Raw genomic sequence first — 12,540 nt, 5'->3', positions numbered from 1 at the left:
AGTGCCAGCTTCAGGGTTTGCCACAGCACCCTAGCAACTGTAGCCATGGGCCAGCCAAGCCGAGGAATGCCGTGTAAATCAGTTTGTCCTGAAAACAGATCTTAAACTTATTTTGTCTCACAGCCAAAGATGAAAGCGGAAACTCACTGTGAATCCCCCAAACTGCGATCGAAGACGGTCCCTATATTTGTATCTTAGAAAACTTAACTGGCTGCTGCTTCACCTTTCTCTCTATAACAGATTCCCCTGAGCCAATGAGGTGCTACCATTCTGTTTCCATAGTGATGAAAGAAACAAACCACCCCTGCTTCCCAAGAGAGGCTGATCTCTAAGTGGAAAAGTGTTATCTCCTGTTTCTAACCTTCCTTGGGACACCAGGACTGACTGGATGGTCTTCAGAAGTTACTGTTCAAGCCGGTTCAGCCTTTGGGGAAGCCTTAGGCTAGATCCCTGGATCTGACTGCACTACTGTCCTACTGTGGGTTTCTTTGCTGTCTCCACCACTTAGAGTAACCATCGAAGTTCTGAGTTTTGGAACCTCTGAATTTGATTTAAAATGAATTGAGTCTCTCTATAACATTTTGATTTCTTTAAAGCACTTGATTTGGGAAGGAACCACAAGAAAAAAAACTTTGAACAATCCAAGGTAAGTTCTTTTGGAAAGATGTTTTATTTAATTTTTTCCAGTTGTTTATACCAGCTAGTGTGTCACCAGCTGGCACATCCAGCCCTCTGGTCTTCAAACAGATCATCAGAGAGAAATGTAGAAAAGGGAAAGAACGGAGAAAGAGTCCTTACACACACACACACACACACACACACACACCCTATATCCTCACAACTATACAATATAATGTCAAATCAGCACTAGTTCAGGAAATCAAGCTGTGATGATGTGGAATATATTACACTTCTTATTATGTAAAAAGAGCAAGATACAACATAGTGTGCAAACTATGCTCTCATTTATATAAAAATATTAAATATGTGCACACACAAATACTCAGAACATTTCTGGAACAATGCCTAAAAAGACTACTAACTGGTTTCTTCTCAGCCAGACCTTGAAGTCAAGGGCTGGTGTTAGCTGTATGCACAGTTGCTGACAGCAAATGTCCAGGAATCCCAAAGTCCTTCTTGTCGCCTTGGCTGTCCCAAGAGCTCATAGTTTAGTAACTGAGATGAGATGTGAGGGAGTGGGGTCCTCCAGTAGCTTGCCAGCACCCCCCAGCTCAAATTCACTTCAGCTATTCAATGGCCTTGTATTTCTGGTTCTTAAGTGTTTTAAATATCACTCTGATGGATATTTGAAGGAAGAGAACTTTATAAGTGAATTAACAAACACCAAAGCATTGTTACAATGAGAAAAAAGAAACAAACATTCATCTTTAGAAAACTGGTCAAAAATATAAATGAAGCCAGGTGTGGTGGCACACACCTGTGAACCCAACACCCAAAGAAGCTAAACAAGGAGAATCAAAAGTTAAGCCCAAGGGCTGGAGATTTAGCTCAGCAGCATAAGCACCTGCCTTGCAAGCAGGCAGTTATCGGTACCAATAAAAAGGAAAAAAAAAAAAAAAAAAAGTTTAAGCCCAGGGTGCACAGCTTAGCAAATCAACAAGTCCCTGTCTCAAAAAAGAGATGGAGATATAGCTCATTATGAAGGCTTTAATCCTTAGTTCTATAAAATATGAGTACATTTATAGAACAGAAATTCCCAGGCATGATAACAAATCTGTCTGGTTTTAAAGATTTTCTTTAACTCTGCTCTCCACTGCCGCTTTGCAAGCACAGAGGCCCCCGTGCGCCACAGTGAGGGCTCCTCTTGTGCCAAGCACAAGCCTGTTGTCTTCTCTCCCATTTTCTCATGCAGAAACACCAGAGACAGGCTCATGCACAGGAAAGGCAGAGTGTAGTTCTGTTAGGTGCAGGCAGGCTGAGGTAGCATCAGCCGTGGTCTGGAGGAGGAAGGGAGTTCACTGAGTTTGGGGACTGGCACTTATAATCTCAAGGATGATGGAAGGGTGGGGTCTAAGTTTCAAGGACTGTCAGCGCAGGTTTGCAGACACTGCTAGACAGCCTGGCACCTGGAAGATCGTATGTCCAGTCCTGAATTTCTTTATGGCCATCTGTTTTGTTTGCTGAGGGAAGCATGGTCCTTGTAGTGGATTCCTTATGTTTGTAAGGGGCAGTGTGTTTTATTGGGAAGTTGTTTTTCAGGTCAGGCCTGACACTGTGGAACTAGAACCCTCTTAATCCTATACTGTCATTTCAGCAGAGTTCTGGAATAGGACAAAGATACACAAGTGTGGTCAAGTCTTCCCATCTTTCATGCCAAGCCTCATGATAGGAAGTTTCCTCCTGTAATCTGTGCAGGGGACCAGGAATGAGAAACCAGGATGTTCGCGTGCACCACACTTGTAGTTACAGAGCTAATGTCCCAGACGTTGTGTGCAGAGCTGGGGTGGGACTTGCTCTGGACTTCAGGGAGCTCTCTGGCAACCTGAAAGAAGGGAGAGGGTGTCAGCGACTGTGTTCCCCACTGTGCAACTCACCACTCTGTGAGCTTTCTGAGCTTCTTTGTAAAATGCAGATACAAACAATTGACCACTTACCACCAAATTTCCACAAAAAAGACCAGGTCTTGCATTAATCTTTGCTCCAGAAAATGCAATAGGACTTATTGTCAGAGGATATCTTTTTCTTCCACATACAACAATTTACGTTTATTCAAGTAACAGTCATGTCCTTTTCTTCTGAAACACTGTCGTAACTCTCTAGATTCCAATGCTGGCCTGAATTTTTTTTTTGGGGGGGGGTGGGTAGAGGATCGAACTCACAATCTCACAATTGTAAGGCAGGCATTTATGCCATTGAGCTAAATCCCCAGCCCCTAGCCTGGAGTTCTTTCCATTTCCTGTAGGAACTGTCAGCCCGTCTCATGGCCAGCAGTACCGTTCTCCTTAAATGAGCGCTGCTTGTCCACGTAGCCTGCTCATGGCACTGACAGCTGCCAGTGATTTTGAATTCTTCACCCAAATCACTCTTCTCAGCTGGGCTTCACAGTTTCCGCTAAATCAAGTGTTAATTAAAGACTGGTGGGGACCAGGGGGAATTCAGTGGCACTGTACCTGCCTGCCAAGCGTGAGGTTGTCACTTTGATTCCCAGTATCCCCCCAAAAAGACTAATGGGATAAGCATGGCAACAAAGGCATGACAGTCAAGAATGATGGTCCAGGCCAAAGTAATGAAAACCTGCAGACACCAAAATTCACAACATGTGTCTTTATGTCACACTAGTATGTGGGTCCATTTGTCAAAACACACAGTTTGTTGAATGCTGAGGCGTCATATTAGACACAGCCGTGCTGGTTAGGTGTGTGTGATTCATGTATCGTGTCCATGCGTGAGTCGGTCTCTCAGCAGTGAGTCTCGAGTTCTCTGTGTACGTCGGCCCACGAGGGTGAGGCTTCAGGCCGTTCAGCGACTCGGTTTGCAGCACGTGTGCGCCCAGGGTTCCACTGCTGGCAACCTCTTGTCCGCTTGGGTATTCACAAATAATTATAATTTATATTGTTTATTTTAAGAATTAATATCAGCATTATTGATATATATTTAATTATATTAGTATTATTATTTGACAATCCATATGTCTGCCATGTGTCACCATGATGTATTAAATGTGCCCCTCTGGCTGATGATCTTAACTGCAGCTTATTTGGGGCGCAAGGTTTATATAACAACCATCCTGAAAAATCATGGTAGGGCTTATTTTCCAAGTAGGTCTTGTTTTCAGAGAAATACAGTGTGTACCTGGCTCACTATAGAAACTCAATTTGGAAATTTTAGACTGGTTCCAAGTGTGGTCCCCGGGTGAGGAGGAGTGAGGTTTTATGCTGTGGCCACTGTGCCTCAGCCCTTCCCAACTGCCCACTGAACGTTTTTGCTTTGACTCTAAGTGACAGAGCAATTCTGCTGTTGTTCTCCTGCTTCAGGGACCATTGCTGACCTGACCATGTACCGCAACCCTCTCATCTACTGCACTTGCTGGGACCCCTGGGGCCTGGGTCCGAGGAAGCTCATCAGGACACCTCAGCCTCCACCCAAGGCCTCTTGGCGGAGGTCCAAGTAAGGAACGGGAGGGCTGTGTGTGGCAAGAGGCCATAGCTGACTTCACTCTACCCTTCTCTGTCATGCAAGGGTGCCCAAACCAAGGTGTGCCCAGCTTTCTACATCTTCCTGGCCAGCCTGGGCTGTGTGCCAACCCAGCCAATCCTGAGAGTTCTATGTTGTTTCTTTTTCTTTTCTTTTTTTTTCCTTTTTTGAGGCAGGGCCTCACTATACAATGTAGCCTGGCCTTGAACTTGCTCATGTAGCCCAGGCTGGCTTCAAACTCACAGGGATCTTCCTGCCTCAGCCTCCCAAATACTGGGATTACAGGCATGTGCCACCAGACCTGGTTCCATGTTGTCCAGTGATTCCTAGCACAGGGCAGCTTTCAGCACCATGCAGCCACCATCCGTCCTGGAAGTGAGTGCCAGGCGCTGGCCTGGGATCTTTGAAACCCCAGTTGTCCAGCATTAACTCCCTCTTGAGTCCCCTCGGGGATGTATTTGGCGACTGTGGAAACTGCTTTCGGATTTCCAGCACTCTGTTTCAGTTACCTGTTTTCACTTTCAGGTTAACTCCTCTGCTACCAGTTTCAAAAGAACACAACTACCTCCAGCCCCTGCCAGCAACCAAACCCACTGTTGCCCCTAAGTAAGTATTTAGGTCCCAAGGCAGGAAGGTTTGCAGGCCTGTGGGTAAAATGGTCTCCCCTGTTTCTGACCCAGTCCTGCCTGACCAGGACCTGCGCTCCCCAAGCCTCCGGCCTGCACAAGGCCCCACGGTCCTTGAACCTCCTCGGGTCACCTTCCTGTGTCAAACCTTTTCTACAGATTGCATCAGTTTTCATCACAAATGACAATTCTGATGCACATTTGACAAGCTTAGAAGTATGATTTAGCATTAGGTCTTTGCTTGGGTCTTTGTATTCTGCTTATTTGGAAACTATTTACTGAGTACCTGTTGCTTCTCAGGTACTGTTTGAGGTGCTAAGGAAACAGCTGTGAAAAGCTGTTTCAGCTCAGAAAAGCCAGGAAAGCATCTGCCATCTGGAGTTTATATTCTAACAGGGAGCAGAAGTGAGAAAAACCTGTAGGAAGAGGGAGCAGGACGAGCCACTGGATAGAGGAGCAGCAGGACCCTGCTGAGACCTGAGGCCTTGCTGACCAAGAGGACACAGGGACAGGCCCCACAGGACAAAGCCCAACAGCACCTGGCCCTCCCAGGGACACCAAGAAGCCTGGGGCAGCACAAGTGCAGCAGGAAGGGAGGGTGGTGGAGCTGAACTCAGGGAAATGGTGACAGATGGTCAGTGCAGTAGGAGGATGGTGGCCCCACAGATGGCCATGCTCCAACCACTGGAAACCACAACTACATCATGTTCCTCGATGAAGAGGAGCTAGTTACAGGTGGCATCAGGGTTGCTGATAGGAGAGGCCAGCCTGAATGTTTCAAGGACCCCAATGTGATCTCAAGGGTCCTTTTAGTGAAAGAGGAAGTGGAAATGATGACTGCAGTGGTGGGAGAAGCCTTTGTGGCCTGGAAGGTGGGAGGGAGGCACAAGGCATGTGCGCAGCTTCCAGATCCACCCAGGAGCACCCAGCGCAGAAGCCCCGCAGTGTAGAGATTGCAGTACATGCACCCTGGATCTGTGGCTCCCACTGTCCCAGGGCTCCCAAATGTCAAGGAGCTCAAGAGCAGGGGTCAGGTGATGGTGGCCTCGAGGGTCAGCTCCCCAGCTTTGGACAAAATGTCATCAGTGCCCCAGAAGGCCCCAATACAGAGAAGGGGAACCTGGACTCACCCCACCCACAGGGTTTGCAAGGTCGGGTGACTTCCATTCATCAGAGGCATTAACAGGATCATCAGGGAGAATTTAAAGTACACACTCAAAGAAACAGTGTGGCCAGAGAGAGAGACAGAGATGGCAACAGCACAGGGCTAGGTGTATTTATGTGGAGCCAGGGGAGCTGGAGTCTGTGGGCAGAGGGTTTTGATTACAGGTGGGAGGTGGCAGCTCTTCCTGTAGGAGTGTAATGTCCAAAAGGGTTGAACACCATGCTGCGTTGTGCCACAATGCAATATCTGGGGTGTGTAGTGGCACTCGCAAGAGGGTTACCCATGGGAAACCAAGAGTCAAGAAACAAGTGAGCTCTATTTTAGGCACCGCAGCATTTAGTAGCAGCCTCAGGCCCTCAGAGCTACTGACCGCGATCCTTTATTCTCTTTTTTTATAAAAGATCAGAGGGTTGCCGTGAATACCACTTTTTACAACACCATCATTCTTTGGAATATTACAAGACTTTTTTACACATCTGGTTAATTGACACACAGGAGGTGGGCATCGGGCAGCTTTTCCACCTTGAAATAAAACCACTTGTTCCCCTTTCATAGTTTTATGGCCAATTAGGGGGAAGGAGGCTTTTCAGGAGTGGATGTTTGGGGTTACAAATGCCCTCACAGGTGGACAGCACACCACCACTTTGCTGGAACACACAGCTCCAGGCGATCTCAAACCTAGCGCGGGTAGAAAGTTGAGGAAGCAGTTTAACACAAGAGAAGAAGGTTCATCTGAAGATGGGAAAGGAAGAGAAGAGATGCCTCTGAACCAACAGGGACAATTCAGCAGTGAATTCCCCTGGATCTCTGGTTCGCAGCTCCTTTCATTGAGATCTTTGTCCCACACCGGCTCTTGGATCTGACTGGCTTCCTGGCTTGTCTTTCATCCTAACTTTGGATTTCCTCTGGCCATGTGACCTTTCTCTGTCCTTTGGAGTAAAATTATGGGGTCGAGAGTCCTTATGGACTGGTAGGTTATAGGATTAACAGGAGGTTTTCTGCCTAGGAACCTCCCGCTCCTGATTCCTTTGCCTTTGATTCTTAATTGCTTGACTTTCCTGCCTTTGGCCTTATAACTGGGGGTTCTGGCTGCAGAGGTCAAACTGCCTTTCTGATTTTTAATGAAGCTCAGTGAGGCCTTGTCTTATCTTTCCCTACCTACAGTTCTCCCTGTCCCTACAGGAGAAGGTGACAGAGCTGAGCTCAACCCACACAAAAACTCAAAGGATTCTGTCTGCTGGACATGGTAGCTTATGCCTGTAATACCAGCACTGGAGAGGTGGAGCAGGAGGGTCACCATAAGTTCAAGGCCTGCCTGGACGACATATTGAGTTCGAGGTCAGCCTGAACTATGTGGCAAGACTCTGCCTCAAAAATAAAAATAAAGAAAGAAGAAAAAAAGAAAGGTTCCACCTAGCTCATTCAAGGGCAAGGGTGCAGCCCAGGAGTCCTATCTTTGGGGCCCGTAGGGATTTTGGGCTGCATTTGTGTCCTGAACCTCCACTTTTACTGCAAGTACAAGTCTGCATCTGCACCTTCCCTTTTTCTGTTGTGATTTGTCCCATCCTCCTACCCCGCCCTGGTCTTGCTGCTCTGAGCGTGTCCCTGTCTTGCAGACTGGGCATCCATCCTGGGAGGTGCAAAGAGACCCAGAAGTCACCTCAGGTGAGTAATTGGGGAGGACCCCTGCCCCACACCCGCCTAGGTGCCTGGGGCTTGGGAGAACAAATGCATCACTCCTGGCCATTGGTGGTGGAGGCTCTGCTGACCCCACAGGGGCTTCAGCCATGCCCTGCCCATGGGAGTGGTCATCCGGGGCTGCTGGGCACCTTGAGGGCACTGGAGAGATGAGGCCTCAGTCCGGAGTGCTGCTGGGGAGGCCAGTCTGAGCGGCCACGAGCCTGAGAGGCCATCTCAGGCTGTGATGCCTGGGGCCTCGAGACCTGACCTGTCAGGCTGGAAGGAGTGAGGCCTAGCTCACCTCAGGTGAGAAGCCGCCCTGCCAGGTTCGACTGGACATCTAGTAAGGGACAGGGGGAATGGACCGGTGAGCTCCTCACGATAGTTTGTCTTTTCCTCTCAAAGGCCCTTTGCAGTCCCTGAATGGTGGCCCACACCTGTCACCCTGGCACTCTGGGAGGCTGAGGCAGAAGGATGGCAAGTGTGAGCAAGCCAGGGCAACTCAGTGGCTCGCAGAGACCTTGTTTCCAAATAAGAGCTGCAGAAAGGGCTGGGGATGCAGCTCCACGGAGAGCCCTGGGTTTGGCCCCCTAAGCCCTTTGCAGGGGAGTTGTCCCCATTTCCTGATGAGGAAGCGAAACGCTCAGCTATTAAGTCACTGTGGGTAAGTGGCAGGGCCAAGATTTAGCTTCAGGCCTGGCATTTCGGTGTTGCCCCCCTGCCTGCTAGCTCTGGCACGGAGGAGGAGGCCACAGAGAGGCTGGTGGCCTGCAGAATGTAGGGAAGATCTGGAGATGGTTCAGTGCACGCTGCAAAGGGCGCCGAAGGGGCTGACCCAGGCTGTCACCCCATGGCTTGTTCCTGAGAGGTGAGCCAAGCCCTGGCAGAGGACGAAAAGGAGCCCAGCACGCCTCGCTTCACTTTCCCTTTCCTGGCGTCCAGGAGGTGATTGACGTGTCACCTGGCTACCAGCTGGTTCGGAGTCGTGAGCAAGTTTCTGTCACCTTGGGAGATGAGATGTTCAATGGGGAGAAGCAGCTAGAACCTGAAGTCACAGACAGAGTCAGCAGCCCCAGGTAGTGCCTTCATTCCAGCCCCGGGAGGCCTCCAGCTTCTCCGTGACCTGGGCAGGGACCCCTGCCCAGAGGTGCCTCGAGCTCATCTGCCCCTTCCCAAGCCGCACTGTGCTGGGAGCCTGCTTGCGAGCTGGTGCCGGCAGGATAGAGGTTTGCAGGGGGACTGAGCGTTGCTCTCAGGTGAGACACAAGAGAAGCTGTCAGAGAGTCGCTTCCTCTTGGCGGTGCATACTGAGCACCCCGCTGCTTGAGCCCCAAGCGCAGCATTCCCTCTCTGGGAGCTGCAGGGTGCAGAGCTGTGGCCACCCCGCCCTGTGGATCACAGCCCCATCCAAGGCTGACCCCACACCCTTGCACGCTGCCTCCTGCTGCCGCATCCCTGTCTGCTCATTTCCACTGTCACCACCTCCCTGCCCTGTGGAATGGTTCACAGTGCCTCCCCTTCAGGCTTTAATTCACTCTGAGGACTGTTTTTCTAAAACAGAAATCTAAAAGGCCAACAGTAGCAGAAAAAAAAAAACCACACATACACACACCCCACACGCCCATCTGCTGGGGTCTGGAGAGGGAACACCCATACCACAAGGGGTGGTCGCCCCTACAGAGGGAGTCAGGTCACACCTGGAAGCTGCCCTGGCCCCACCTGGCCCCGGGGAGCCTCCCCAGACTGGGCCTTTCACCCGTGGGGACATTCAGCCTGTTTCCCTTTTCCTGCTGCTCATTCTCACCTTCTGCAGGAGAGAAGGGGCCGGTCCTCAGTAAGGCCGGTACCCACAGCTGCCTCATGGCTCATAACAGAGTGGTCACAGGGCACAGTACAGTAATGCCAGCACTCTGGGAGGACAAGGCAGGAAGATGCCAAGTTCAGCCTGGGCAACTTAGTGACTTAGCAAGATCTTGTCTTCAAATAAAATATTAAAGGGGTGGCCATGCTGGGGCATAACTCAGCATGAAGGTCCTAGGTTAAATCCCAAGTACCACCAAAAAAAAAAAAAAAGAAAGAAAGAAAGAAAGAAAGGAAGGGCAGTTGTCACCAGCTGCCACACAGTAGGACGCAGCAGCCCACACCTGTGTTGTTGCCTGTCAAGCTGAGCACTACTTTCCCTGCAGACACTGCAGACCGAGTTCTAAAGATGTGGCCTGACTTTCTCACACCCAGCAGCCTCCCCCCTTCCCTGTGCCCTCCCCCTTTTCCTCACCTCCCAGCCTCCCCTGGCCAGGGGACACATCGGGGGCCCTCAGCTCCACTGCACCCTTTCCCCTCCGGTACATTCTCACAGGGCCGATCACCTGAAAGAGAAAATTGCTACCCGCTCAGAAATGCCCTCTCCCTCCATCTGCAGCCCATTCCCTGCCACCAGCAGAGCTGTCCCCTACCTTTCTGTTTCCAGGCCTCTGATGCTCCCACTCCCACTTCAGCTGTCATACTCTAAGGTCAGACTCTCATAAATGTCTGATGTAGTCCTATTCTCTTCTTAGTAGGGGGCTAAACTACTCTGCTCCCTGCTCAGCCCTGCTGGGTTGGGTTTTCTTTTTTCTTTTCTTTTTTTTTTTTTTTTTTTTTTTTTCTGGGTTGGGTTTTCATCACCTTGTTGCAAAGTACACCTGTTGCTGTCACTGGCCTGTAATGTTGGTGCATGTGCCCACCCTCCTGGGGACCTGGCTGCATCCTATGGGAAACTCTGTGATGACTGAAGAATTGCTTGTGATACAGGGCCAGTATCATTTGTGACCTTGAAGAGCAGATCTCAGAACTGACTACCATCATAGAACAAATGAACAGAGACCACCAGGCTGCCCGGAAATTGGTGAGTGAACCTTGCATCTTTATTGGTAGGGTAAGACTCATATGTGCCAAGCTAGAGGCCGTCCCCTTCCTCCTGTGTGGGACCAAGAGCCTGTGAGTATCTCCAAGCCCATCCTCCTTCATAACTGCGATTCACATACCTGGGCGTTTTCTGGGTGTCTCCTCCCCGTGGAGGGGACAGTCATCCTAGCGGGCCCTGTTATGCAACTGGCTTCGGAGGGTGCCAGGCCCTTGCTCGTGTCTCCAGTGTGCGGCTCTGACGTTTGCTCCTGTGAAATATCAATACTCCCGTGGCTCATGCGGCTGTTTCCTGGGTGTCGGGGTGCTTCTCCAGGTTTTACCAGGTCTTCCAGCAGGGCCCTTCCCTCCCTCGCGCTGGTGGCTGGCTGGAGCCCTGCTTGGAAGTCTCTTTCCAGTGGCCCAGGAATATCTGCTCCTGTAGAGAACCAGCCTGGAACTCGGGCTAACCCTGCCTACTCCTGATGCCCGGCCTTATTTATCTGAAAACCCCTGCAGGCCGGTGTCTGTGGAAAGGAAATCACATGATCTGCATGAGGTCGCTCAGCCTAGGAGACCAGGTTATTGGGCAGAGTGTGCATTTTGACTCGGGAGCATGGGCCTTGCGGAAGACATGTTTATGGACTGTTTCCACGGAGACCCGACACGGTGGCTCCAGAACGCTCCCTCATGTGGGCACCCCACTCACAGCGTGACTGTGGGCTGGAAGGATGCCTTTGGGGTGTCAGAGAGGGACAGATCAACCCCTGACCATTGTCTTAGCTGACGGTTGGGCAGCGGCTGGCTTGGAGGAGCTGGTTCCTCCTTGGGGGTGGGAACATGGCCCGGGCCCCACAGTGTGAGTCAGAAGGTTCGCCAAGGGCGCATGTCCCACTTGCTGTCCGCGGGGCCTGCTGACCCCAGCTCTGCGTCCCCTGACGGTCCACGATTTCACAAAGGGACAGCAGTCTGGTACAGACTGGCCACGGAAACCAAAGAGGTGGCTTCCGCGCTCCAGCATTGTGAACGGATTAAGTCCAAATTCACAAAGAGCAAGGCGACACATGTTCATTCCTTCAGTAATGAGGTCACTCTGACAAGCAGAAAAGGACAGGAGAGGTGTGGGGTGGGGCCTGGGGATGTAGGGAAGGGCTTGGGGTGAGGGGCGGGGCCTAGGTGAAGAGGCGGGGCCTGGAGGTGAATGGGTGTGGCTTGTTGATAAAGGGGCGGGGCCTGAGGTTGAAGGGCGGGGCCTTGGATGAAGAGTCGGGGCCTGGTGGTGAAGGGAAGAGGTTTGGGTGAGGGGCGGGGCCTGGATGAGGCAGGGCCTGAGGCTGGGGAGGCGGGGCCCTAGGATGGAGGGCGGGGCCTATGGATGAATGGGCGGGACCTGAGGTTAAAGGGAGGGGTCTTGGGTGAAGAGGCGGGGCCTGGAGGTGAAGGGGCCGGGCCTGGGGGATGAAGACAATCCCCAGCCTCTGGTTCTCCGCCGCTGACCGGTTTCGACTCGGCCTCGTTTCTAGCTCTGCGGGGAAATGGAGCGGCGCTGCGATGCCATGAAGCGGAGCTTTGACTGCAAGACCAGGTATGCGCTCCGCCCCGCCCCGGTGCGCCCAGGACCCCAGCTCCGGTGGCCCTGCAGGGCGGCCCGCGCCCCACGGGGACGAGGGGGCGGAGGGGGGACCCCGGAGTCGGTGCGAGCGGAGTGGCGCGCTGGAGCCGCTGAGATGCAGCATAGGACAGGTTACTCCTGCTTGTGTGTTCTATCAGCTTGTAGTTTTTTCATTTCAGTTATAAGCTTTCTTTTGTTGGTTCCTGAGAAGAGCCACTCTGTTCTCAAGACGTCTGCGATAATCGGGTGTTTTCCTCAGCCTCTTCTTCTTTTCCTTCACTTATCGCTGCTTTCCCGGCATGCTAAATCAGATCTTAGGCGAATTAGGAAGAAGTATGGCGTTGGGGGCGTGGGCGATGACAAACCGGGGGGGAGATAGGAGGGAGGCACACTGTCTGTGTGGGTGAGGAGAAGCTCAAGTT

At 51.3% G+C, this 12,540-nt stretch overlaps 1 protein-coding gene across 3 annotated transcripts in view; it reads left to right on the top strand.

Moving 5' to 3' along the window:
- The first annotated feature begins 310 nt into the window (after nt 1–310).
- The window catches only part of Flacc1 (flagellum associated containing coiled-coil domains 1), a 33,676-nt gene continuing 21,446 nt past the window's right edge, over nt 311–12,540 (top strand). The window contains exons 1-8 of one of the 3 annotated variants that reach the window (XM_063259555.1): nt 311–478; nt 597–646; nt 3,996–4,128; nt 4,681–4,761; nt 7,563–7,611; nt 8,569–8,702; nt 10,417–10,510; nt 12,030–12,091. In XM_063259555.1, coding sequence (XP_063115625.1) covers nt 4,016–4,128; nt 4,681–4,761; nt 7,563–7,611; nt 8,569–8,702; nt 10,417–10,510; nt 12,030–12,091 — 533 coding nt within the window. In that variant the 5' untranslated portion in view covers nt 311–478; nt 597–646; nt 3,996–4,015. The remainder of the gene's footprint in view (nt 479–596; nt 647–3,995; nt 4,129–4,680; nt 4,762–7,562; nt 7,612–8,568; nt 8,703–10,416; nt 10,511–12,029; nt 12,092–12,540) is intronic. The other 2 variants (XM_003463346.4, XM_023562188.2) reach the window with 2 other exon arrangements.

Source organism: Cavia porcellus, unplaced genomic scaffold, assembly GCF_034190915.1.
Source record: "Cavia porcellus strain 051 isolate PalLab524CR breed Dunkin Hartley unplaced genomic scaffold, mCavPor4.1 scaffold_12, whole genome shotgun sequence".
Lineage (NCBI taxonomy): Eukaryota > Metazoa > Chordata > Mammalia > Rodentia > Caviidae > Cavia > Cavia porcellus.
This window is presented reverse-complemented; position numbering and strand designations above follow the sequence as displayed.